Source organism: Lithobates pipiens, unplaced genomic scaffold (genome assembly GCF_037356315.1).
Source record: "Lithobates pipiens isolate NorthernLeopardFrog02 unplaced genomic scaffold, aLitPip1_a1.2 Scaffold_27, whole genome shotgun sequence".
Taxonomy (NCBI): domain Eukaryota; kingdom Metazoa; phylum Chordata; class Amphibia; order Anura; family Ranidae; genus Lithobates; species Lithobates pipiens.
The window spans coordinates 168945476-168972956 of NW_027507788.1; the positions used below are offsets into that span (position 1 = coordinate 168945476).

Sequence of the window (27481 nt, forward strand, 5' to 3'; positions counted from 1 at the left end):
ATAAAAACGATTGAACAAGGAATAAAACCTCATTATGGACTCTAACCCTAAGTGGGGAGGTTCGATTTTCACACTGCCCACTTATCACCTAGACACCCTATTGGGAAATAACCAGTATGTTTTTTTTTTTTTTTTTTTTTTTTTATATTTTAGATTAGTACCCAACTATATTTTATTTACTTAAGGGTCCAGCAGCATCAGCCTACTACTTCAGGTTACAAACAAATGACAAATGCCCCAACCTATAACTGGTAAGGGTGACAAATGTCAAAAGAAAAATGCTCAGCTCAACTTACCAGCCAGCCTGCAACAAAACAAATCAAATTATCCTAACAGCTCACGTTAAAAACAGGGGTTTAGTTTGCAAGCATTTGCAAAAACATGTGTAAGCTGCAGAGGCCACATCACAGTACCCCAGTATTATCTGCAGTCATAACTATAATTTTGAGAGCCTCTATATAATAATGGATAGAATGAGGGCAGGTATGTCTGGAGGGAGCCTACCTCTCCTTAAAAAAGGTACAGGGGTGCACTGAACACCCAGCAAATAGCACAGTGGCAGCAAAGGTGTCCAGTCACCAAATAACCAATGGCACAAACATACGGCCATTGCCCCATTCTATAACTGGCATTAAAGTGATTGTAAAGTCTCTATTAAAAAAAAAAAAAAAAAACACAAACACACAATATACTTACCTCATCTGTGCAGTTGGTTTTGCACAGAGCAGTTGGATCCATCTTCTCAGGTCTTTCTCTTTGCTGACCTGGCCCCTCCCTCCTGCCGAGTGCCCCCTCAGGCAGCAGCCCTCTATGGGGACACCCGAGCCGAGTCAGAGCTCTGTACATCTGTCCATTCAGACACGGAGCCCTGACCCGGGCCCACCCCCTCTCCCCTGATTGGCTAACTGTCTTTGATTGACAGCTGCGGGAGCCAATAGCACCACTGTTGTGTCTCAACCAATCAGGAGGAGAGTCCCCAATACACTCGTGGACACTGCTGGAGAGTGATGGGGCTCAGGTAAGTAGCTGGGGGTGCTGGGGAGTCTGCTACACACAGGTTTTTTTTATCTTAATGCACAGAACGCATTAAGATAAAAACCTTCTGCCTTTACAACTCCTTTAAAAGCAAGGAGCGCATGGAAGAGCGACAAATGTTGAACAATAAAATAAAATTCCCAGCTTAACGTACCAGTTAGCCTGCAACAAACTGAATTGTCCCGTCTAACAATTCATGTTAAAAACTGTTGGTTATTTGGTGAGGGGACGCACTGGACACCTTTGCTGCCATTGTGCTATTTGCTGGGTGTCCAGTGCCCCCCGGTGCCTTTAAGGAGGGATGGGCTCCTTCCAGGCATAGCTGCTGCCTTCAATCCATCCATTACTATACATTTTCTCCAACTATGGAGGCTCCCAAAATTTATCGAGTTAAGACTGCAGATAATACTGGGGTGCCTTAACATGAATTGTAAGAATAGACAATTCAGTTTGTTGCAGGCTGGCAAGTTAAGCTGGGGATTTTTCTTTGTTGTTTTACTACTTCAGGTTAATCAAAAAGCTTAATCAAAAGTAAAAAATAAATAAATCAGTACATGGCACAATACTTATCATACAATCAATGAAACGTGTTCCTTGTGCCGTTTCTGGTTTTAGTTTAAATCCTTTGACTCATCCCCCATCTCTGCAGCCCTAATTTTAAACTGCCATTAATAAAAATGGAAGGTACCTGTGACAGGCACTCATCAAGATTGTTGACTATGCCCGCATTTTCTGCCCCCCTCCTCCATTTATAGAAGTTATACTATAGCTTCAATCAATGAAATGCATTCTTTGAATGAAGGATGAGTGGATGAACTATATGTCTGCCTCCTCCATTCAAAGAATGCTTTTCATCCCATCTTGACTGCAAAGGTGGAAATACACTTTAACCACTTCACCCCGGACCATTTTGCTGGCTTAAGACCAGACCACTTTTTGCAATTCGGCACTGCGTCGCTTTAACTGACAATTGCGCAGTCGTGCTACGTGGCTCCCAAACAAAATTGACGTTCTTTTTTCCCCACAAATAGAGCTTTCTTTTGGTGGTATTTGATCACCCCTGCGGTTTTTATTTTTTGCACTATAAACAAAAATACAGTGACAATTTTGAGGAAAAAAAAAAAAAAGCATTATTTTTTACTTTTTGTTATAATAAATATTCCCCAAAAATATATAAAAAAAAATAAATAAAAAATTTCCCTCAGTTTAGGCCTATACGCATTCTTCTACATATTTTTGGTAAAAAACAAAACAAAAAACACAATAAGTGATTATTGATTGGTTTGCGCAAAAGTTATAGCGTTTACAAAATAAGGGATAGTTTTATGGCATTTTTATTAATATATATATATTTTTTTTTTTACTAGTAATGGCGGCGATTTTTATTGTGACTACGACATTATGGCGGGAACATTGGACATTTTTGACACATTTTTGGGACCATTGTCATTTATATCGCAATCACTGCTATACAAATGCAGTGACTCCTGTGTAAATTACACTGGCAGTGAAGGGGTTAACCAGAGGGTGGCAGTGTAGGGGTTAAGTGTTCCTAGGGATGTGTTACTAACTAACTGTTGGGGGCTGGGCTTTCTTTTAGTGAACACTGATCTCTGCTCCAATCACATGGAGCAGAGATCAGCATCACTTGTTGCTAGGCAGAACTGTGAGATGCTGTTTACGACATCTCCTAGTTCAGCCGCCCGTAAGACGATCGCGTGTATGCCCTTAGCGATCGAGTCCGCGGGACTCACGACCGGACTCACGGGGGTCCCGTCCTGCACGCGAGCGCTCCAGCGGCGGCGCCCTTGTGATGGCAGGGCGGCGAATTTAAAGGGACGTACAGGTATGCCCAGTTGCCTGCCCGTGCCATTCTGACGACGTACATCGACGTGCACCGGTCGGGAAGTGGTTAAAGTGGCTGTAAATGCAGAAGGTTTTTTTTATCTTAATGCATTCTATGGAGCCGGATCACACATCTCCGCAGCGGCTCCTGTGCGAATTGCACAGGAGTCTTGTGAGTCATTTGGTGCATTTCAGGTCTGCATTCAGCCCAAAATTCGGCCAGAAATAGGACCTGAAACGATGAATGGAGACACACCGGACTCCTGCTGTGAGCCTCTGCTTTCTCAAGTGTGAACCCAGCCTTAAAGGGGTTGTAAAGGTAAATATTTTTTCACCTTAATGCATTCTATGCATTAAGGTGAAAAAACATCTCACAGTACCGGAGTCCCCAGTCCCCCCGTTTTACTTACCTGACCACTCGAAAGTCCCACGCTCCCCCCGACGTCCTCTTCGCCGCTCAGCCTGGCCGCTCATTGGCTGGAGTGGATGGATTGAAAGCAGCGCATCCATTGGCTCGCACTGCTGTCAATCACATCCAATGACGCGGCGCGCCAGGGGCGGGGCAGAGTGATGCTGTGAGCGGCTATAGCCTCCCGCAAGTGCTTCTCGCCATGCGAGGGAGCACGCATGAACGTGAGAAGTACTTGCGGGAGGAAGCCAAGACAGCCACCAAGGGACCCCAGAAGACCAGGTTCGGGGCCACTCTGTGCAAAACGAGCTGCACAGTGGAGGTAAGTATAATATGTTTATTATTTAAAAAAAATAAAAAATAACTTTACAACCCCTTTAATGTTTGAAAAAGAAATGAAGTGAAGATGATTCTAGAAGCGTGGAGAGAGTTTCCTGCACTCACTTTGTCATGATTCGTGGCTCCACGGCAGTCAGGGAATCATAAATGCTCACATAATCTCCTTTGGACACTTTGCAGGTCTCCAGCTTGAAGGTTTTGAAATGAAGGAGGATCATGTGATCGGCATCGGCCCGCAGCTCCCACTGGCAGCGGGAATTGGGTGGATATGAAGCATCTGGGAATCCAGGACTAGAGAATTTTGTCGCAGATCCAGGCGTGGCGTGCAGGAAAAACGAACATTTGTCTGTAGAAATCAAAAGAACGTTTTTTTGTTTGTTTTTTTTAAGCGAAAAAAGGGGGAAGATACCAAGTCACTGGTTACTAGGAAAATATAAAAACAGTATATTCACACTGTTATAACTTAAGAGGCTGCAATCAACTGAATACACAAATCTAACCTGTAAATAAATCTGGCTGCATGCTCCTGTATATTATACCTCAAGTGAATAGGAAGTATACAGGAGGCATGGCAGGTCATTGGTTTTTATTAACTCTACAGAAAACTATACCGTATTATATAAAAGTGTACTGAAAACAAGTGAACACTCCGGATTTCATCCCTCAGGGTGTTACAATGGGGGTTATTTACAAAAGGCAAATCCACTTTGCACTGAAAGTGCACTTGGAAGTGCAGTCGCTCTAAATCTAAGGGGTAGATCTGAAACGAGTGGAAGCTTTGTTGATTTTATCATCCAATCATGTGCAAGCCAAAATGCTGTTTTTTATTTTCCTTGCATGTCCCCATCGGCTCTACAACGACTGCACTTCCAAGTGCACTTTCAGAGCAAAGTGGATTTGCCTTCAGTAAATAACCCCCCATTGTGTCATATGCCGGTTTATAGGTCATTGCAGAACTGTTGAAAAAAATGCAAAACTCAGATTTTTGTCCAGAACATTCATTCTTTGCAAGTTTTTTGCCTACAAAAACCATTTCATGGAAACCTCAAAAGACTTCAGTTCACAATTGTTGGAAGTGTCCCCATTAAAGCAAAATAAAAAAAAATATTACACTTACTGTCTCGGAAATTTCTGGCCATCAGAGGATCAGTAGCTGAGAAAGAAAGCAAAGAAAGGGTTAAAATATTATGTTGTGTGTTCACACTCACTGGGATTTGCTGAGGCAAGAGAGATTATCTAAATGCAACATTATTATTATGATTATTATTATTATTATAGGGGTAAAGGTTAGGATGAAGAACTATTGTAATACAATTAATGGCCAGTAGGGGGGCGCAGGTTTACAGCTGAGAATTTTGAACCCGTAAGAAGAGGGTCTGTATGGGAAGTCAGTGCAGTCAAGGCTGGCATAACGTGATACCAGGAATTACAGAACCATACTATACATAAAAGTCTATACTGACTGTTATAGATCAACATCCCCAGCAGTGGAGGCCGGACCATAAGGGGCGTACAATTTCTGAACACGGGTTTTCTTCCTTTTTCTTTTTTTTAAGCACATGATTAGGGCTTGAAGCTCTAATTGGCTTCAAAAAGGTTGGGCTCACCCACTTGTGACATTAGTCAATAAACATTCACTGTTGTCTTCCTGCTTCTTCTCCTGGCCAATCAGGACAGGAAGTGGGTCCTAAGACCAGATTGGCCAGAGGGAGAAGCGACCAGATTGGCCAGCAGGGAAAGCCGCCCGCGACATGGATGGGGTAAGTGGGCAGATTTGTTTGCCGCCCTCCTCCCAAAAAAATAGCGCACTAGCTGCCACCGATCCCCAGCAATGCGGTAAATGTACTAAATTCAGATCTCCTCTGTGTTTTGGGTGTACATCCAGGTATTTCATTTTATACGGTCTCTATTCTTCAGACTTTGTGTGACTGTGATGGGACATCACAGCATAAATATTTCTGGTGTAGGGACTGGTAAGCGGTTCAGTGTTCTCTGTACGGCACTGCAGAATTTGTCGGAGCTATATATAGCAAATGAAAAACAATAATAGAGTGCGATTCTGGGGGGGACATTAAAATGTAAGCTGTTCCCAGTGTACTAAATGTATAATAGTGCAACTGTGGTGGTAAATTGGAACTTAAATTGCTTTGGTGCAGATACTTAAATGAATGGTTCAGCACTCTCTGTACAGCACAGTGGAATATGTCAGAGCTATATAAATGTATCACAATATTAGTGTGTGAATGTGGTGGGATATTAAAGTGTAAGGTGTGCCAGTGCAGGTATGGAGTGACTGGTACTGTGGGCTCTATGAAGAAGCTCTTTTGATGCTGGCAGCAGATGTCTGCTGAACATTGGCATTACTTACGGTAAGCTACAAAGGAATCCACAGACAGGGAGATTCTCTGACGAAGAGTGACAGTTTGCACTTTCAGCTCAGACATGGCCACATCCAGATCAGCCTCCAGATATGATGGCACAGAAAATTCAGACCAGTAGTAGCTGATGACACTGCCCTCACTGTATGAACAAGGGAATGCACAAGGTATTACTATGAATAGTATCACAGCGCAGATTACAAAATGGAGGTCTTTAAAGTAAAGCGAGGGTCGTTCCTCCTCCACAGACCCAGAAACACAGTACCAGAAGCACCCTCCATGGAACCTTGGAGGGAAAACATCCTCAGAAGTGGAAACAAAGCCACGAGAGATCTGAAGCGCAATAAATTAGAAGATGGTGCTGGGAGAAGTTAGTTGCGATTTTTAAGCCCCATACACATGATCAGATTTTCTGCCGATTTTTTTTTCCTTTAGATTTACCAAAACCATATAGTGCAAGGGCCTGCCCGATTGCATACAAATTGAAACTCCTAAGATTTGACCTCATATTATATGGTTTTGGTAAATCTGAAGGAAAAAAAAAAAAATCTGCAAAAAATCTGATAGTGTGTATGGGGCTTTCGAGATCTCCAGGCTCTGTGTAGACTTCAAGAATCGCTAAACTCAAATTTTACTGTCCAAAAATCAAAGCTAAAATCCATTCATAGCGTTTCATTAAAGGCATTTGCCATACATTTCTGGCAATGTGTATATGATATAGTCAAAAGCTTTCCACCAAATTGATGAAAACCCTGAAACATATTCCATTCTTAGTAGTGACGCATGTGAATAATTCAAGATGTTCGTGTTTACTCTATGGCGCCATTACTGCAACAAATTCATAAATAAATTTGCCCATATCAGCGATAAGGAAAGTGGATGTAAGGACCAGGCCTCTTTTCTCAGGAAATAAATACAGGAACTCGAACACGACCCCCTCAAAAGACCCCCCCCCCCCAGAGTGCAGAGTTTAGACTTCTTCAACAGTTGCTTACCTCTGCATCCCCCATCCACATTTCACCCCTTTTCAGCTCTGAACTCTGCATGAAATAACCCCCCACTTCTCTGCCCCCCCTCTTCTCCCCACCTCCTTACTTTTGTTTCTATATTAGACTGAAGCACTGAGTGGCTTTAGGCTCGGTTCACACAGGGGGCTACACGAGGCGACACGACTTGCCGTGCCGCGACCTGACAAGTTGCCCCCGTTCTGTACTACGGAACCGTTCTAAGAGGAGCGACTCGAGTCGCTCAGACTTAGAAAAAAGGTTCCTGTACTACTTTTGGGCGACCTCGGGCGACTTGCATTGACTTCTATACAGAAGTCATTTGCAAGTCGCCGCTGAGGTCGCGGCGCGGCAAGTCGTGTCGCCCCCTGTGTGAACCGAGCCTTAGTACCTCCCTACACAGTAGTTGGCTCCACCTCTCACTTGTGTAGAGATCATTAAGTAGGGGTGTCGGCATCTGCACTGCACCCCGGGCACCTGAACCTCCCTCGACCCCATCCTGCATTCAGTGGGGGCCACTAAGAAGATCAGATCTCTGGGAGACAAGCTGTCACTTGTAAAACAAAAAAGCCAGGCTTCTGTGTTTACAAGCGATAGTGGTGAGCAGGGAGGAGAGGGCATGAGCCAAAGGTGGAGGAACTGAGTTCCACCAAGTTCAAGCTGAAAAAAAGCTTTGTGTAAGACCTTTACCCTGTTGGAAGTAAATTGAGTCGAAAAAAACGGGGAAAATTCTGTGACATTTGTGTCCTCTGGTTCTAATAATTGATTAGGTCTCTATTACTTTCCCGGCTTCTCCAAATAGTTTCTCTGCCTGTAAACTGTAAAAATTGCCAGTAAAATCTACACACAAATGAACAACGAAAGAAAAACAACAATAATTTACATTACCTAAACGCTGTCACATTGCATTGGACAAAGTGTGGACCAATCGCTCGATTGCTTTGGTACGTTTTCTGCAACTGTAGAGAGAACATGAGAAAAATATCTGATCAGAAAAACGCAAAACTAGAGCAATTAACACCACTAGTGCTGATGTGCAGCTATATCTCATGTGAGGACATTGCCTTGCATCTGCTGCCATTGGCTGTAACTGACAGATCATTAGGCAATTACAAAACCTGGACTGCCCAACTCCTGGACATCAATGAAAACCTGCCAGTGGCTGTGGACTTCAGCATACTGTGCAAAAGACGCCTGCCTGTATTCCTACACTGCTTTCCAAAGAATACAGAGTTTGTGGCTGATCTGAGGTCTGAAGTACCTGCATTGGGGCTAATCTGCGGGAAAACACAAACTAGAACCATTAACACCACTACTGCAAATGTGCAGATATATCTCCTGTTATAATGTTTGCACTGGCATCCAAGGTCTGAAGTGCATGCATTGGGGCTGATCTGGGGGTCCGCAGTGCATGCATTGGGGCTGATCTGGGGGTCCGCAGTGCATGCATTGGGGCTGATCTGGGGGTCTATAGTGTCATTTTATTTTCCAGAGGTTAGTCGGGTCAAATCGACAATTTTTGTTTATGTGAAAATTTCAAAGGAGCAGGATGGATATTCGTCACCCCATTCATTCCAAATTCTACTAGTGTATGGCCAGCTAAGCACTACTGTTCACTGCCACGCCCGTTATCTATTGACTGTGAATATGACACTTAGCCCAGGCTCACAATGATGCGGGTTTGAAATCGTGCAAGTACAGCTGAACTCGCACGATTTCAAATCGGCAATGCAGTCTGACTTTGGGGGCAATTTGACAGAAATCTGTGCGGGTTCATGCACAGACATCTATTCAAATTGCCCCCAAAGTCGCCAAAAGTAGTACAGGAACTACCTTTGGGAATCAATGCCACGCCACAAAAGTTGGCGTCGCACCAGTTTGGAAGGTGCCATTTCCGGCAATAGCCCCCGACTTGGCATGCAATTTGACATGTAGTCAAATCGTCCCACTGTGAACGTGGGCTTAAAGTGGAAAAGGTTGCCGACTTAGGCCACCCCCCCCCTATATCCCCTCATTGTTTTTGATACATAAGAGACCCCACGCCCTTGTGGCACTATTCCTTTCACTGAAACAAGGCATTACTCTGTACTGACACAAAAAAGTACGCACCATTCTTCCCACTGACGCCAACAGTGGGCCCTTTTCCTTCCACTGACGCCAACATTGGAACACCATGATGGGGCACTATTGCTTCCACTGGCACCAACGATGGGGCACTATTGCTCTAACTGACACCAACTATTGGCACCAATTCCTCCTCCACAGGCACCATGTATTTTTTTTACTTTCACTGACCACTAAGCCCCAAGCATTTTCTGTTCCTACTGGCCACAGTCTAGCCCTCATAGTCTGAAGGACAATAAACTGGCCCTTTGTTTAGAGAGTTTCGAGACACCTGAACTAAAGGAATTTTTAAAGATTGAGACATTGATGCAAAAAAAGGAATGCTTTTGGTTAGTCATAACCGCAACGAAGCTGAATGAAGACAACTAAAATTGCCAGAAGAAGGTTCAGTACCATTTCAACTACTTTGGAGGATAGATCAGCAAACTCTGGTGAGGATGGATTCTCATAGGCCTCGACGAACTTATAATTTGTCACCCTCAAGTAGCCAGAATAGACCTTTAGCACCGGGGCATTCCGATCTGCAAGACAGAACATACACAGTGCTGAGCACAGAGCATCAAAATGTCACCAATTATTAAACGGAAGAGCCACCAAGACTTACATGCGAAGTGCCAGACCAGGAGCCCAACAGTGAGGGAGAGGAGGAAGGCGCCAACCACCAACCCCGCAATCAGCAGCTTTGTCTTTGGTGCCATCTTCTCCACCTTCTTGGTGTTGGTGGCGGGAAGAAATTCCACCATTTCCTCAAAGCCATTGAGACTCTAAAAAATGAGAAAAAAAAAATGGCACAATGAGCACATAACATCACATGAGTAATACCAATACAAATGGCAGACAGCAAATTGCTTGCTGCTCCTACCTTATCCACACTTCACCCCATGCATGCCATCAGCCTAAATACAGCATGTGCAAAGTGTGGCACTGGCAGGCCTATTCACTCTACCTGCACTCAAACTCTCGATGTCCATTATAACGTCTCATGAGACAGCAGCGTGACACAATGTTCGGGACATCAAACGATTTTATCATTTAAAAATTTTTTACTGGGAGTTTACAAATGTACACTCCATTCCAGTCTGCACACAGCAGCGGGGTATCATGTATTGTGGAGAAATGCATGTCTGCTTTTTCACATCATCGTGGCCCATCACCGCAACATTGTAGTGTGAACGGGGCACATGGAAAACAATTGTTATCTATGTGCCCTAGAGATGACCTGCACAGATCAATGCTGGTTTTTGCTAGAGAACATAGAAAACCATATACAGAGTAAACGATCACTAAAAGGTAAAAATGCACCATCAATTTCTCTACCTCTCCCAGTGTCAAACAGAACTTTGAGTGCTTTTCCATGTACTAATTTCAGCAACCTCAACTCATTATATAATATCAACACATATAATGCAAACCTTATACATCATGTACTACATTATATACCATCTGTATATGAGGATAAAGCCACCATTATGTATTTTATCAGCATCTTCCTTATAGGTTATATGGCTTTCACTTTTGTTTGTACATTCATTGTTTTTACTGAATTGATTACACTGTACTTTTTTTATATGTACTATTATATTCCACATTTCTTTACCATGTCCATTACACCCATCCTGGAGAAGTGGCACCAGTGCCACAAAATGTATCAGTGTATTTTTCTAAGGCCCATTTCACATGGGTTCGCTTCAAAAAACTGCCAGTAAAACGCGGAGCGCTACTTTTGAGGCGTTTGCGGTGCATTTTTAAAAATTTTTATTAAAAGGGACAGGTGGCTCAAAAACTGCACTAAAAACACTGTAGGGCGCTTTTGAGGCACTACCTATTAAATTTCAATGGGGAGGAGCGTTTTTGGTGCATTTTTTATTCATTTATTTTTTTAAACTACAAAGATGCTGCAAGCAGCATTTTTCTTAAACTTTTCAGGCGCTTTTAAATGCAAAAGCACTTGAAAAACTCCTCTGTATAAAAGGTGTCTTAGACCAGAAAATACCTGCCCTCTGGATATACAGTTTTGAAGCATCACCTTTCTCATATGGGCACCTCTGCCAACTTCACCTTCTGTTTGTTTTTGGGGAAAATAAACAAAGTCTCCTAAAAATGTATGTAGGAGCCACTTGGTAATTTGGGTTCAGATATTAGGAGTTTGGTCGCATGCAGTATAACAACCGTCAGTTATTTGTTTTTTTTTTACAGCCTCCTGAATGAATGAAATACTTGTATAGCGCACAATGCGAACTGAATCGCCTCTGTGTGAAAAGGGGTCAGCCCCTTTCCAGTTCATGGGATAGGACCTAAATTTTACTAAGACCCCTTTCATACTGAGGCAGTTTTCAGGCGTTTTAGTACTACAAATCGCACCTGAAAACTGCCTCCGTAGTGTGACGGCCACTGGGGTGGTGCGCTTGTGGGACAGGAAAAAAGCAATGCAATGCAAGCAGCATCTTTGGGTAGTGTAGGAGCGCTGTATACACCTCACCTTAGCCATTGGAATGAATGGGCAGTTTCCAAAGCACCTGAAAATCCATTCGGAAGCGCAGCAACCCAGGCTCTTTTAATGCCTTCTTTGGCTGCTAGCGGGGGTTAAAAGCGCCCTACTAGTGGCTGAAAAGCGCCGCTTAAAGCGGGGTTCCACCCTAAAGTGGAACTTCCGCTCATCGGAACCCCCTCCCCTCTGGTGTCACATTTGGCACCTTTCAGGGGGGAGGGGGGTGCAGATACCTATCTAAGACAGGTATTTGCACCCACTTCCGGGCATAGACTCCCACGGGAGTCTATACCGTTTCCTGTCCCGCCGTGCTGTCTGCTGGGACACACACGGGTCCCGGAGACAGTGCGGACCATTCCTATTGCGCTGCGTGACTCTCGCATGCGCAGTAGGGAACTGGCAAGTGAAGCCGCAACGCTTCAATACCCGATTCCCTCACCTAGAATGGCGGCGGCAGCAGCCGAGACCCGATCGATCGGTCTCGGCTGCCGACATCGCTGGACCCTGGGACAGGTTGAGTGTCTTAAAAGTCAGAAGCTGTATTTATAGCTTTTTTTTGTAGGTGGAATCCCTCTTTAAAGAGCGGTGAAGCGCCGCTAAAATTACCAGCGCATTACCGCCAACATAACCGCCGCCCCAGAGTGAAGGCAGCCTAATGCCCTGTACATAAGGTCGGAAATTCCAATGGAAAAAGTCAGATCGGATTATGTTGTTGGAAAATCCGATCATGTGTGTAGGCCCTATTGGACTTTTTCCATAAGAATTTCCGACGCACAAAGTTGGAGAGCCGGATCTAAAATTTTCCAACAACGTGCTCAGAATAAACGATGAGACGAAAGCTATTGGCTACTGACCCGTTTATAGTCCCGACTTAAGTGTTTGATGCCACCTCGTTCAGAACGATCGGATTTTCCGACAATTTTGTGCGACCGTGTGTATAACACAAGTTTCAGAAAAAATCCAATGGATTTTGTGGTCGGAATGTCTGACTGTGTGTACAGGGCATAAATGTCAGCCAAGGTCCTCTAGTGGGGAGAGGACTCCTGTGGTTTAGAGTGGTAATAGAAAGGCGTGGGGCGCCGGATCTCTTGGGAGCAGTGGGCGTCTTCTTAGGTCTTAACAGTGCAGAGGAGAGGATTCTCCCAAGAGTGGTGGGCCAAAGGTCAGCTCTGTGTTGGCGTAAGGACGGAGTGTACCAAGAGGAAAAAGATCAAAGTAAAACATATACAAATCAGATTATTCAGACTCATGTCCTTAAAATACATTGTGTTTCGAGCATTCAAAGGGCCCCTTTCATCAGGGCTTGGCACAGTTGAATAAAGTGTGCACTGGAATGATGAAAAAGGGGATCCTGAAGAGTAATAAAAAAAGTCTTATTGCTCCAGATGACAGCAAAGAGTGGAAATAAACACTTAGTAATCCTTCACAATGATTGTGCTTTACTTTGTCCCTGTCTATGCCCTGTCATTCTGTTCTGAAGTAGATGAAATGTGCTGGAATCGACTTAATGGCTGAAGATCTTGCATTGTGGGCATCCATTCCTGGGCACACACTACCCTAAATGTACGTACTGCCCGGAGCACTGTCCAGACAGAGCAGCTGTCAGACTCTCAAGAGTTGGGCAGGCAGCTTGCAGCAAGGCCGGATGATGCCCCAGTGTCCCATGTACTGGGGCTAATCACCCACGGTGCACTGAGCCCGATTATCTCCGCAATTATGACACAACATAATACTCATTTTTAGTAAAATGTAGGGTTGCACCGATACTGGTATCAGTGCCGATACTAAGAATTTGCACGAGTATCGGTACTTGTGCAAATGATCTGATACCTGAAACAGATACTTTCAGGCTCAGTTCTTTCACCCATCAGCGGGATTCCCCTACTGACAGCTGAAATGTAAAGAAAAACAAGCCATCAATTATTGGTTAACGGGGATGTCCTTTAAGAGGAACTGCAGTCTGCTCAACTAATTTGTAATGAAAATATCTTTGCAATTCTGAAGTCTCCCTCCAACCCTTTGCATACTATTTTATATATACTTTGATTCTGTACTTGCCAAATATGCTGCAGAAATCTCCCACCACCAAGTCAGGCTGAATCCATTTTAACTGTGGGCAGCTGAAGCTGCTGCCTGTTCACTTCCTGGATTTACACCACCTCCAGCTCTGCAGCTTTCATTGGCCCCCTTATGACTCATCTCCCCTCCCTTCTGGTCAAAACATTTTACTATCCAAAATTAAAACAAGGGCAGAAGATTTAAAAGATGGAAAGTTGGAAAAAAAAAAAAAAAAAAAAAAATCACTGAAGGTCCGCTATAACAGCCAATGATTCATTCAGCTGTCAGTAGGGTCCCCCTGTTGACAGCTAAAGTATAAACAAAGTTGTCCCGGAAATTGGAGCTGTAAAAAAAAAACAAAAAAAACAAACAGAGATGAGAAACATTTTTGTATCTTTCGGTTTATTCATCTACAGATCAGAGGGATGGACTTCGATCTGCAAAGTCAGTTTAAAAGCAACCTGTCAAGTAAAAAAAAAATTTTTTAGTTTATTAACCACATGCCGACCTGGACATAGCCGAAAGACGGCTACAGAGCGGTCGGCTTATTCTAGGTGGACGTCCTCACAGAATCTTGCTCCCGCGTGCCCCCTGGGGTGTGCACCAGGGAACATCCGTGACCGCCGGTTCAGGATCATGGTAAATGGCCACTGATATCGCCTGTTTACCACGTGATCGCACTTGTAAACAAACCGGCATCACGTCATGATGCTGGTTCCTCCCTCCCCTCTCTGTACTGATCGGTACAGTGAGAGGGGGAGAGATGGCAGCAGCGCTGTGGGCTGGATGTACTCTGCCAACACTCTGCCAACACTCTGCCAACACTCTGCCAACACTCTGCCAACACTCTGCCAACACTCTGCCAACACTCTGCCAACACTCTGCCAACACTCTGCCAACACTCTGCCAACACTCTGCCATAAATTTTAACAGAAACAAAAAAAATTTTTTTTTTTTTTACCAAATTTTTGGTCTTTTTTGATTTATAGCGCAAAAAAATAAAAAACCCAGCGGTGATTAAATACCACCAAAAGAAAGCTCTATTTGTGTGAAAAAAAAGGACAAACATTTCATATGCATGACTAATTGTCAAAGTTGTGAGAGCACCAAAAGCTGAAAATTGGTCTGGTTAGGAAGGGGCTTTAAGTGCCTAGTGGTCAAGTGGTTAAAGCGGAAGTAAAGCCATCCATAAAACAGTTTCATTTCCAGCAAGTTCAGAAAATGTAACACTCCCATTGGTTGTGCTCTCAACCAAACTGTCAAACCATCCAATGACTGGTGTCATAACTGATCACACGTGCAACATCATGGCAGTTGTAGATTAACCACTTGCCGCCCGCCAATAGGCAAACGACGGCTGCAAAGTGGTTTCAAAATCCTGACCGGAAGTCATAGGATGTCCTCAGGATTTTGAGCCGCTACGCGCCCCCGGGGGCGCGCATCGCAGCGATCGTTGTTGCAGGGTGTCAGTCTGACACCCCGCAACTACGATCTTGGTAAAGAGTTTCCAGAGGAGACTCTTTACCACGTGATCAGCCGTGTCCAATCACGGCTGATCACAGTCCGTCACCCCCCTCTTCCCTCGATTTTCGATCTTTTTTTATTTGTTTAGCAAAAAATAAAAAACCGTAGAGGTGATCAAATGCCACCAAAAGCAAACTCCATTTGTGGGGGAAAAAAAAATTATAAATTTCATTTGGGTACAGTGTAGCATGACCGCGCAATTGTCATTCAAAATGCGACAGCGCTGAAATCTCAAAATTGGTCAGGGCAGGAAGGGGTTTAAGTGCCTGGTATTGAAGTGGTTAAAACAGAGGCAAAGAGGGCAGATTTCTTGGTTGAAAACAATAGGGGGGTTTACTTACACTTTAAGCATCCCTCTGTTTAACCCGTAATTTACACTAATCAGCCTTAATTAACTCCTGATTCTCCTCCTTCATTTATTTTTTTCCTGCTGATTTTTTCACTTCTACTTTATAAACTATTAATAATTAAAGCTTTTTTGTTTGCTTGGTTAGTTAATATTTTTACACCTTTAAACGTATATTTACATGTTCACACATGCAAAATTTAAAAAAAATGCAATTACATTTGTAAATAACTTTTCAAAGCTTTCTTTGTACCAATTGCTGAGAGCTGTAGTGTAAACAAAACCGTTGCAGTTGGCATCGGCGAGCACAAAATAAATAAAGGGGGGGATAAATCGGTACTTCTAATTGTAAAAAACAGTATCAGCGCATCCCTAGTAGAATGTAAAAAGATGGAGTTGGTTGAAGTAAACGATACCAAGCATGTCAATCTTTACAATTGTGTGCACCCGTGAAACCGGAAAAAGGTACGGTACCCAAAATTTTCCATAACCGATGCTTTAAACATCCCTACAGGTTCGTAGTTTAGAGTGAACTGGGAATTATGGCCGTAGAATTAACGCTCGGACTCTGATTTTTATAATGAGACCTCACATGCGTGGTGCAATTTGTATTTTCATACTTGTGCACAAGCTACAGTACTCAGTAGCATTTGGGTGTGTTCAGGGGCACTTTTACATTTTAAAATGTACAATAAATTTTAAACCCCCCCCATTTAACTTTATGGTCATCACAAGAGGGCTAACAAAGCTCCTAGGTGATATCATGGGCAGGAGACAGGTCCTCTTTATGGAAACATCTATTGGGTCTATTAGAGCCCCAATGTTTTCCCTGCAGCTCATCAAGCACAGATCATGCTTTTCCAGCTACAAAAGATGGGGAACGATAGTTCTGAATCTGGACTAGAAATCGTTAAACCCCCGCCTTGGTGAACCATGGTTCCGTCCTTTCTTGCTGACCCATAACCTGCATTTCTTTTCCTGACAATGCCCATTACCACATCATTTCTCAGGGATCCCTTTACTAGTTTACTCTACACTTCATGGATAGAGGGAAAAAGCTAATTTCTGCAGCAGACTGCTAGATCTCAGTCTGGTTTACATCCTACTTGTATAATTCTGTAACCATTCATTGTGAACTGTAAAATTTATGGCCAATGAGAAGTCACATGAACTTCTATTCACAGGACACCTCCGCCCATAACGATATCTACGGAGAGTGACAGAAATTACAGCTATTAAAGAGCAAAACCAACATCCAGCCTATCAGTTCACAAGGGACAAGTGATAAGGTAAGTGACAGGAGGCACAATCTCCACGTTAAACTGATATTTCAGTTATTGATAAACTTTGTTGGGCTAATTGAACCCCAGGCATCAAGCATTTCTTAGGCTTCTGGTAGCAAGCTCTAACAGGGTGTCTTAAGGCGGCTATAGATGGATTGAATCTCTGCTGGTTGGGCAGGGTTCGGCTGAGATTCAATCCATCTACGGGAAGGCTGATTGGTTGGAGCAGTTGGAATTTTAGCATGCGATTATTGCTATTGGCTATAGCTGCCAGCAGTAATCACTGTTCTTCCAGCAGGGATAGCTCCCCACGATATTGCACCCCCCATCTGCTGGGAGAAGACAATGGCTCTACAGGGGAGATTCCTCCATCAACACTGAGACCTCAAGCACACTTGCCGTTATAAAAATTTGCTGTAGAATGAGTTTTGCAAAACTTTTTTCTAAAGCTAAAAACAGCAGCTGTGAAAACGTCCAGTGTGCCTGAGGCCTGACTGGGTCAATGAGGGATTTGAGCGATTTTCTTTCCTGCAACCTTGGGAAAAAAAAAAAAAAAAAAAAAAATCTATGGCTGGTTTTATTCTGCCTTCTCCAAATAAGCTCTGTTGCTGAAATTCCCATAATGTAAAAAAAAAAAAAAAAAAAAAAAATTATAATATACACACACACATATATATATATATATATATATATATATATATATATATATATATATATATATATATATATATATATATATATATATATATATATATACACACACATATACACACACACACAGTGGGGGTTATTTACTAAAGGAAAATCCACTTTGCATTGCAAGTGCACTCGGAAGTAAAGTCGCTGTAGATCCGAGGGGGACATGCAAGGAAAATAAAAACAGCACATGATTGGATAATAAAATCAGCAGCGCATCCCCTCATTTCAGATCTACCCCTGAGATTTAGAGCGACTGCACTTTCAAGTGCATTTGTAGTGCAAAGTGGATTTGCCTTTCGTAAATAACCCCCAGTATCTCACAAAAGTGAGTACACGTTTCACATTTTTGTAACTATTTTATTATATCTTTTCATGTGACAACACTGAAGAAATGACACTTTGCTACAATGTAAAAGTAGTGAGTGTGCAGCTTGTATAAAACGTGTAAACTTGCTGTCCCCTCAAAATAACTCAACACACAGCCATTAATTTCTAAACCGCTGGCAACAAAAGTGAGTACAACCCTAAGTGAAAATGTCCAAATTGGGCCCAATTAGCCATTTTTCCTCCCCGGGGTGTCACGTGACTCGTTAGTGTCACAAAGTCTCAGGTGTGAATGGGGAGCAGGTGTGTGCAACATGGCAAAGAACTCTGAGGATCTGAAAAAAAAGAATTGTTGCTCTACATAAAGACAGTATAGGCTATACATATACACACACATAAACTTAGGCACATTGGCCTAATGTCACCTTTTTATCACAGATCAGAGTTTGAATGAGAACAGATTATGAGTCAGCTCAGGACAAGATCACAATGACTCAGGATAAAAAGGTGGAATTTTTCAGTTTCTTCCAGGTGAGTTTCTTCCTGATGAGTCCTTTGCTTCGGGGGATGAAAAATAAAAAGAAAGAAAGAAAGAAAGAAAGACGAAAGACAAGGAGGTTTCAGGGGCGGATCATCACACAGGAATGTCAGAGAATCAAAGAAAACTCTCCAACGTATGGCGGGCAGAGGAGGAAGAGAATGCATTCTCAATGTGTACAGAAATACATTGTGGGTGGGAAAAACAAAACCATGAGCGGTTTCAGTACGGCTATTTCTGAAGTACATTCAGAAGCATATCCACCTGCGCCTCATTGTTACTGTATATCTCTTTGGACGTATAATCTGTTTATCATGTGTGCTTTCTTGATTACATTATTAATTGTAGCGTAAAAAAAAAAAAAATAAAATAAAAAAAACCTACATTTGTCAGACTATTAGACTCTACTAACTCAGCAATAAAAAATAGCTCTCTGTGCTACAACCCCTCTGTTTTATTTATTTTGCTTATCAGTAACATACTGATTGTCTCCCACTAGCAGGGCCGGACTTACCATTGGGCTTGACTGGGCTCAAGCCCATGGGCCCCACCCAATAGGGGGCCCGTGGGCCCCACCGAGATACATAGCCGAGTGTACTTGGCTCGGCTTCACTCACAATCACGCCCAGTCCTGCCCTATGATCAGGGCCGGACTTTCAATAGGGCTTGACGGGGCTCAAGCCCATGGGCCCCGTCCAATAGGGGGCCCCGCGAGCCCCGCCAGCCCATACACGAGGCGTCCGCGCTATAACGTCCCTGGACGTCCTCCTCTCGTTTACTTCCCCTGATGCGTGCCGCGGGCGCGCATCGGGGAAGTACTGTGTCGACTCGGCAGTGTCCCTTGGACACAGCCAAACAGCCAATCACAGATCATGCTAAATGGCCAATCACAGCGGCCATTTAGCACTGATCTGAGTGTCCAATGGCAATGAGAGATGATATCATGAGATCATCTCTCATCGCCGGCTCTCCCCCTCACAGAGACAGCCTGTGAGGAGGGAGAGCGACGTGCATTTCACTGTGAGTAAAAAGAATAAAAAAAAACAGTGTAAAGTGCTGTCCCCAGTGCCACCTGTCCCATCTGTCCCCAGTGCCACCTGTCCCATCTGTCCCCAGTGCCACCTGTCCCCAGTGCCACCTGTCCCCAGTGCCACCTGTCCCCAGTGCCACCTGTCCCCAGTGCCATCTGTCCCATCTGTCCCCAGTGCCACCTGTCCCCAGTGCCACCTGTCCCCAGTGCCACCTGTCCCCAGTGCCACCTGTCCCCAGTGCCACCTGTCCCCAGTGCCACATATAAGTGCCATCTGTACTTAGTGCCATCTGTCATCAGTGCCACCTGTCCCCAGTGCCACCTGTCCCCAGTGCCACCTGTCCCCAGTGCCACCTGTCCCCAGTGCCACCTGTCCCCAGTGCCACCTGTCCCCAGTGCCACCTGTCCCCAGTGCCACATATAAGTGCCATCTGTACTTAGTGCCATCTGTCATCAGTGCCACCTGTCCCCAGTGCCACTGCCATGTATAAGTGCCACCTGTCCCCAGTGCCACCTGTCCCCAGTGCCATCTGTCCCATCTGTCCCCAGTGCCATCTGTCCCCAGTGCCATCTGTCCCCAGTGCCATCTGTCCCCAGTGCCACCTGTCCCCAGTGCCACATATAAGTGCCATCTGTACTTAGTGCCATCTGTCATCAGTGCCACCTGTCCCCAGTGCCACTGCCATGTATAAGTGCCACCTGTCCCCAGTGCCATCTGTCCCACCTGTCCCCAGTGCCATCTGTCCCCAGTGCCACCTGTCCCCAGTGCCACCTGTCCCCAGTGCCACATATAAGTGCCATCTGTACTTAGTGCCATCTGTCATCAGTGCCACCTGTCCCCAGTGCCACTGCCATGTATAAGTGCCACCTGTCCCCAGTGCCATCTGTCCCACCTGTCCCCAGTGCCATCTGTCCCCAGTGCCACCTGTCCCCAGTGCCACATATAAGTGCCATCTGTACTTAGTGCCATCTGTCATCAGTGCCACCTGTCCCCAGTGCCACTGCCATGTATAAGTGCCACCTGTCCCCAGTGCCATCTGTCCCATCTGTCCCCAGTGCCACCTGTCCCCAGTGCCATCTGTCCCCAGTGCCACCTGTCCCCAGTGCCACGTATAAGTGCCATCTGTACTTAGTGCCATCTGTCATCAGTGCCACCTGTCCCCAGTGCCACGTATAAGTGCCATCTGTCATCAGTGCCACCTGTCCCCAGTGCCACGTATAAGTGCCATCTTTCATCAGTGCCACCTGTCCCCAATGCCACCTGTCCCCAGTGCCACATATAAGTGCCATCTGTCATCAGTGCCATCTGTCCCCAATGCCACCTGTCCCCAGTGCCACATATAAGTGCCATCTGTCCCCAATGCCACCTGTCCCCAGTGCCACATATAAGTGCCATCCGTCATCAGTGCCACCTGTCCCCAGTGCCACGTATAAGTGCCATCTGTCATCAGTGCCATCTGTCCCCAGTGCCACGTATAAGTGCCATCTTTCATCAGTGCCACCTGTCCCCAGTGCCACGTATAAGTGCCATCTTTCCCCAATGCCACCTGTCCCCAGTGCCACATATAAGTGCCATCCGTCATCAGTGCCACCTGTCCCCAGTGCCACTGCCATGTATAAGTGCCACCTGTCCTCAGTGCCATCTGTCCCCAGTGCCACATATAAGTTCAATGTTATTTTGTTATATTCTTGCAATTGATTTGTTATGATTGCAACCTTACAAGGTAGTTGATTCAAGTTTTTCAATATTTTTTCCAGGTAAATAAGTGTTTTATGTTCTCATTCTGACCAAGACATTTGTGCATTGCAATAAACACTTGATCACTTTGAACTTTTTTCATCATTATTTATTTATTGGAAAAAAGCTTTTCAAGCTTCAATCGGTAATCGATTATTACTTTTTTTTAGCATTTTACGCTGTCTATGGTACCAGTCACCTTTTAAAAGTAGCTTGGCACTTCAAATAACGATTGGATCGATTATATTGTTACGGCACCAGATGGCGACAAATTAATATAGAAGGTAGGGCCCGAAAGTGACTCAAGCCCAGGGGCCCCCAGCACCCCAAGTCCTGCCCTGCCTATGATGGACATAACACAGGGACTGGGCGTGACTGTTCGCCGAACCGAGTACACACGGCTACTCTCGGCTCTGTTCGGGACTGTGAGAGGACCAGAGAGCTGCCAAGAGGACCAGAGAGCTGCCAAGAGGACCAGAGAGCCGCAGAGATACACAGGACTCTGTATCTTGGCGGCGCCATTTTTAAACTTCAAGACTGCAGTGACAAGGCTGCAAATGACACTGCTGCAGATGGATGGGCAAGGCTGCAGATGGACACCGATAAGGCTGCATTGATGGGCATTTAAATGTAATTTTTTCCTTAAAATTCCCTCCTAAACTTGGGGTGCGTGTTATACGCCGATAAATACGGTAACGTATAGAAGGTAGGGCCCGAAAGTGACTCAAGCCCAGGGGCCTCCACCACCCTAAGTCCTGCCCACTAGAGTTTGTGTGAATATATATAAAATTTTGTTGTAGGTGTTTATATAGCACTACCAGTTTAAACATTACTTTACATATAGTACTTTCCCATCAGTCTGTGTCCTCATGACACTTAAAGTGGAGTTCCACCCAGTTCTGTGTTTATTAAAAGTCAGCAAGTCAGCAGCTACAAAAAAAAATAAAAAAATAAATAAATAAAATCTGTAGCTGCTGACTTTTCATACACACTCACCTGTCCCACGGTCCGGCGATGCGGCTGCCAAAGTCTCGGTTCCCCCCCCCCGCCTGTGTGCGGCACTGGCATTACTACTGATGGCACCCGACTGACAGCTTGCGGCTTTTCCCCCTTACCACTCCAACAAAAAGTACATGCTAAATGTGGCATGTCACAGGGGGGAAGAAGTACTTAAACGGAAGTGCCACTTTTGGGTGGAACTCCACTTCAAGCACAGTGTACACAGACCAAAGATCGGCTGGTTCACCAGGTTCTGGGTGTACGGCTGTCTGTTCACCAGAAGCCGGTCTAAGGGCTCAGGCACACAGGATGTTTCTACAGCTGCTGTTAGGGGCATGTGGTGTTTTAACTTCATCTGAACACCCCTCCATGTTAGCCTATGTGTCCATGCACACAAACTTTCAGAGGCGTTTGGAGGCATATGCGTTTAGGGGCAGTAGAAAAAAATTACAGACTGTGCGTCCAGGAGCAGAGGCTGAAAAAAGGAAAACTGCCACAAAACAAAAACGATGCCAACAAGCGCCTAGCTGCGTTTGCCATTTTAACATTATAAGTAGTGTTTTTAACTGAACAAATGCCAAAAAACGCAGAGAAAGCATATAAACGCCATTAAAACATGGCTATCAGTGCGATTTTAACACTGCTTTTTCCTGGCAGCAGCGCTGGCTTTTTTTAGACGTCCTGTTTGCATGAAGCCTTATGTTCTGATGGAAAACCAGCTTTCCATCAGTTGTGAGTGGGGCTCTGTGCTACCCAAGTGAGGATAAAATAATAATTAATAATAATAATAATTATTAATAATAATAATAATAATAATAATAATAATATCTATGCAGTGATAAAAAGTGATATGCTGGTGACTCTGAATACTCCTAAAATTATAATAACAATCTGCTCCATCCGCCTGTTGTGTTCCCACAAACTGTAAGCAATGTAAAATGTTTAAGTTGGAATCACAGATATTGTACTCACTATTATAACAAAAATCATTTTGCTAGCTATTACTTGCCTCATTTAAAAGTAAAAAAATGTATATTTATTTATTTTTGATAGAGATATATAGGTAGAGAAATTGCTATGTCATCACCCATGCTGATGTGGGGATCGGTCAGTTTTTTTTTTTTTTTTCGTTTAACTTGCCGTTTGAATTTAAAAACCTGTGTGTGTACCAAGCTTTCCGCTTGAAGGTCCTATCTCATATCCACACACAGTTTTCACTCCAATGTTAATCACCTGGGGACCTCAATCATACAAGATAGGTAGTGTGTTGGTCAGATTCCAGAAGAACACCCATCCAAATTAGCACCACATCCCAGGATAAAGCAATTAAGTGTGTAAGGAAGAAGAAATAGGGATTTTCACTGTGCTTAAACAATTGCGGAAAAGAAAATAACCACTTTTAAATATATTATTTATTGAGATCAAAGTTAAAATAGATTCACACATAAAAACTGCAAAAGTTTTACATAGAAACCGGTATTTTAGGAATGTGCAATGAATTTTCCTGTTAAATCCACTTCTGACCTCAAATACCGGTTTCTATGTAAAACCTCTGCAGTTTTTATGTGTGAATCGATTTTAACTTTGATCTCAATAAATAATATATTTAAAAGTGGTTATTTTCTTTTCCGCAATTGTTTAAGCACAGTGAAAATCCCTATTTCTTCTTCCTTACACACTTAAAGCGGGAGTCCGCCGGGACTCCGCATTTTTTTTTTTTTTTTTTAAGTCAGCAGCTACAAATACTGCAGCTGCTGACTTTTAAAATAGTGACACTTACCTGTCCAGCGCGCCCGCAATGTCGGCACCCGAAGCCGATCTCTAGATCGACACTCGAGTGCTGCCGCCGCCATCTTGGGTATGGGAATCAGGAAATGGAGCCTTTCGGCTTCATTTCCCGGTTCCCTACTGTGCATGCGCGAGCCGCGCTGCGCAATGAGGACGGTCCCCGCTGCCTCTGGGATCTGTGTGTTTCCCAGCAGGCAGCGGGGCACTTGCGGAAGGGGGCGGGCACTTGCGGAAAGGGGCGTAATGTACGCCCCTTTCCGCAGAGAGCTAGCCCGGAAGTGGGTGCAGTTACCTGGATTATCCAGGTAACTGCACCCCCCTCCCCCCTCCCCCCTGAAAGGTGCCAATTGTGGCGCCGGAGGGGGGGAGGAATCCGATGAGTGGAAGGTCCATTTTAGGGTGGACCTCCGCTTTGCTCAACCATACAAGGTACATCCCAACAAAATCACTAGACCTGAATGTCAGGGTGACTGCAGGGTCCTGTTCCCAGACAGAAGCCCCTGTATATGATCTCAGTAAACAGTGCTTGCAAGTTATATAGCTAAATACGATGTGATAATATTGTTACAATCTCTTTAGACGAGATTAAAGTGCTATTACACCCAAAAACAACAATATATTAGTTTACCAAGCCTTAGATGTGGTTGCATTAATTTTCTTTTTTTTTTTTTTTAAGTCCCCCACCCCCCTGCCCCCCCTTTTGTGTCACCTGGTGATCCTGCCAGTAACATTTGCTTACCTAAAGCTGGCCACATGGGTTTTTTTTTTTTTCCCCATTCGGCCTGCTGAATGACCGATTACCCAAGCTACACCTTTGATATGGATACAGGAATCCTCCCCCCTGTGGTGGTGTCCTTGTATTCTGACAGTGAGAATCCCCCATCCTAAGAACATACTGATCATCACTGCAAAAGACTGACTGAATGGAAATTTTCTAGCAGGACCAGTCATGAAAAGTTGATCAATAGATCGACTTCCCATGAACAGGAATGACGATAGACTGGTGTAAATTCAGCTGGTTCCTGCTGAACCAGCCAAATTTCGATCCATGTATGGCCAGGTTTAGATCGCCTCTACTCTGAAGAAGTAAAGCAGACACATTTGGGCAGCAGTATAGTCAGTCTGGGAAGAGAGTGGCATTATGCTGGGTGCACATGGCTAGAAATTCAGCTGGTTCAGCAGGGATCAACCAAATTTCAAACTTGTGTAGCCTTCTCTTCCACATAAGCCGATCGATAGACTGTCCTGCTGGAAAACCAACATTCGATCAGCTGCTGCAGCACTGATCTCTGTATTCTGATAGGGGTCCCTGCTGTCAGAAAACAATAGCACAGTGGTGTAGAAGCCTGCATCCACATTGCTTGTCTAAATGCAGGTATCTGCAAGTTTTCCTTTTTTTTTGTTTAACTCTCTGGTGTGCGCACGATCTTAAAAAAAATAAAAATAAAAAATAAAAAATATACTGCTTTCAAAACGATCATACAAAAACCTGAGCGTTAGTGCACAGCTTTCGAAAGCAAATTCATGCGAAATGATCTGATGCGACAGACATGAAACTTTTTCTCATACGATAGAGGATCGTAAGACTTTTGTTTAATCAGTAATTTTCATTAAAACTAGCATGCAAAAAGGGAAAAAAAAAAAATAAATTAATAAAAAGGGGGGATGATCATTCGTCCAATAATCTCATTTGTACCAAGCTTTAGACCACCAGATATGGACTTGACTAACAAGCAGTTACAGCAAAAAACTTGTTTTATTTTTGGGGTAAAATTATTTTACCTAAATAAAATCTGACCAGTAAGCACCCCTGAAAATCTGAAAGTAAGCCCCCTGACCGTGGTAAATGGTTTGTCTCATCCCGGCTGCAACTTTTGATGGACAGCTTGGTCTGTTTAAAGGAAGTTGAATAATAAGACTTAATGGCTGGATTACCATGTGAAAATAAAGAAAATAAAGAAGAAAAAAAAAAAAATAGAAAACGAATGCAGCCATCACATCTAAGAACTGGTAAACTGCAATTCAATAGATTTTGTTTTGTTTAATACTGCTTTAATTCAATTTAAAACATGTGATCAACACATAGAGCCCAATTCACAAAGCTTTGACATAAGTCACACTTTATTTGTGTGACTTTAATTGGACTGAAAATAACAGTCACTTAATAAATTATATCTTAATGAATACAATACACACACACACACACACACACACAAATCCTTATCCTGTGTGAGTGAAGTGGATTGATCAAGTCTAGTATCAAATGAAAATCTAATCACTTTTTTTTTTTTTTTTTAAGCTTAAAAGGATGTTAATGTTATTCTAAAAGTAATTATAGAATCTTTTTAAACCTGCAGCTAGCATTAAAAAAATAATCCCTAAGGACACTGTCATGAAGGTCCTTGTTCAGGCACCTTCTATTTTCCCTCTGCTCTCTGCTCCAGCATTGTCACCCTGACTCATGGGCTTCAGATGGACCACTAGAAGCTCGCACAAAATTGGCCAATCATCAGGAACCAGCAATACAACCCCCCCCCCCCACCGACATGCCATGCAATCACTGCTGGAATGCATGTAGACATAAGTGGCTACAAACGGGCTGCAGGAGATCAGCAGCAACAAATAATAAATAAATAATATATAGAAAATTGGATTTTATTTGAACAAAAACATGACGACAATTGTTTATAATAGACAGAAAAAATTAAATAAAAATGTAATGTAGTTAGGATTTACATCTACTTTAGACTCGATTCACACCTATGCATTTGTAGTGCTTTTTGCATTTTGCAGATTTGGACTACAGAACGTGTTCCATAGGAAACCATGTTAAATGGACTGTAGTGCAAATCTGCAAAATGCAAAATGCAAAAAGAACTAAAACTGCCTCAGAAGTGGAAAAATATTTTTTTAGCAATTGTTCCTATAGGGGGCGGCGTTTCGTTTATCAGCTAAATATTCTCTACTGCATATTTGGCGGAGGTTAGAGAACGGACCTGAGAAGTGGCCGCCCTGAAAGCCTTACAGGAAACAGCAGTTTGCCACACTTAAATCACGCTCAAAAATGCAGACGACAGGTCGGCCAATACACAGAATTAATAATATTAACCTGCAAGCTACTGATTCACAAAGAGATATCAGTACCATAAATTGAGGCACTTTGCACCTCATGGTTCACCGACGCGACCAGCCCTTTGTAAATAGAAAGGCCCATACTGCACAGTGGAGACTACTTAGAAGAAAAAGGATTTATTTACCTAGCTTGTCGCAGTCATGGATCCCAATATTAATAGATGTGTGCAGGATGGGGGGGCAGACATGCCACAGTGCAGGGTGGCGGGGGGGGGCAGACATGCCACAGTGCAGGGTGGCGGGGGGGGGGGGGCAGACATGCCACAGTGCAGGGTGGCGGGGGGGGGGGCAGACATGCCACAGTGCAGGGTGGCGGGGGGGGGGGCAGACGCAGCGACACATGCCACAGTGCACGATGGGGGGGGGGGGGGCGGCACACATGCCACAGTGGGGCCAACGA

The 27481-nt window shown here is 44.0% G+C and overlaps 1 protein-coding gene across 1 annotated transcript in view; it reads right to left on the reverse strand.

The window, feature by feature from the left end:
- The window catches only part of ST14 (ST14 transmembrane serine protease matriptase), a 76514-nt gene that overhangs the window by 24210 nt on the left and 24823 nt on the right, over window positions 1-27481 (reverse strand). Inside the window, exons 2-7 of the mRNA XM_077457877.1 lie at window positions 9739-9898; window positions 9528-9655; window positions 7899-7969; window positions 5997-6148; window positions 4746-4781; window positions 3734-3974 (exon numbers count right to left, since the gene is read on the reverse strand). Of these exons, the coding sequence (XP_077314003.1) occupies window positions 3734-3974; window positions 4746-4781; window positions 5997-6148; window positions 7899-7969; window positions 9528-9655; window positions 9739-9898 (788 nt within the window). The remainder of the gene's footprint in view (window positions 1-3733; window positions 3975-4745; window positions 4782-5996; window positions 6149-7898; window positions 7970-9527; window positions 9656-9738; window positions 9899-27481) is intronic.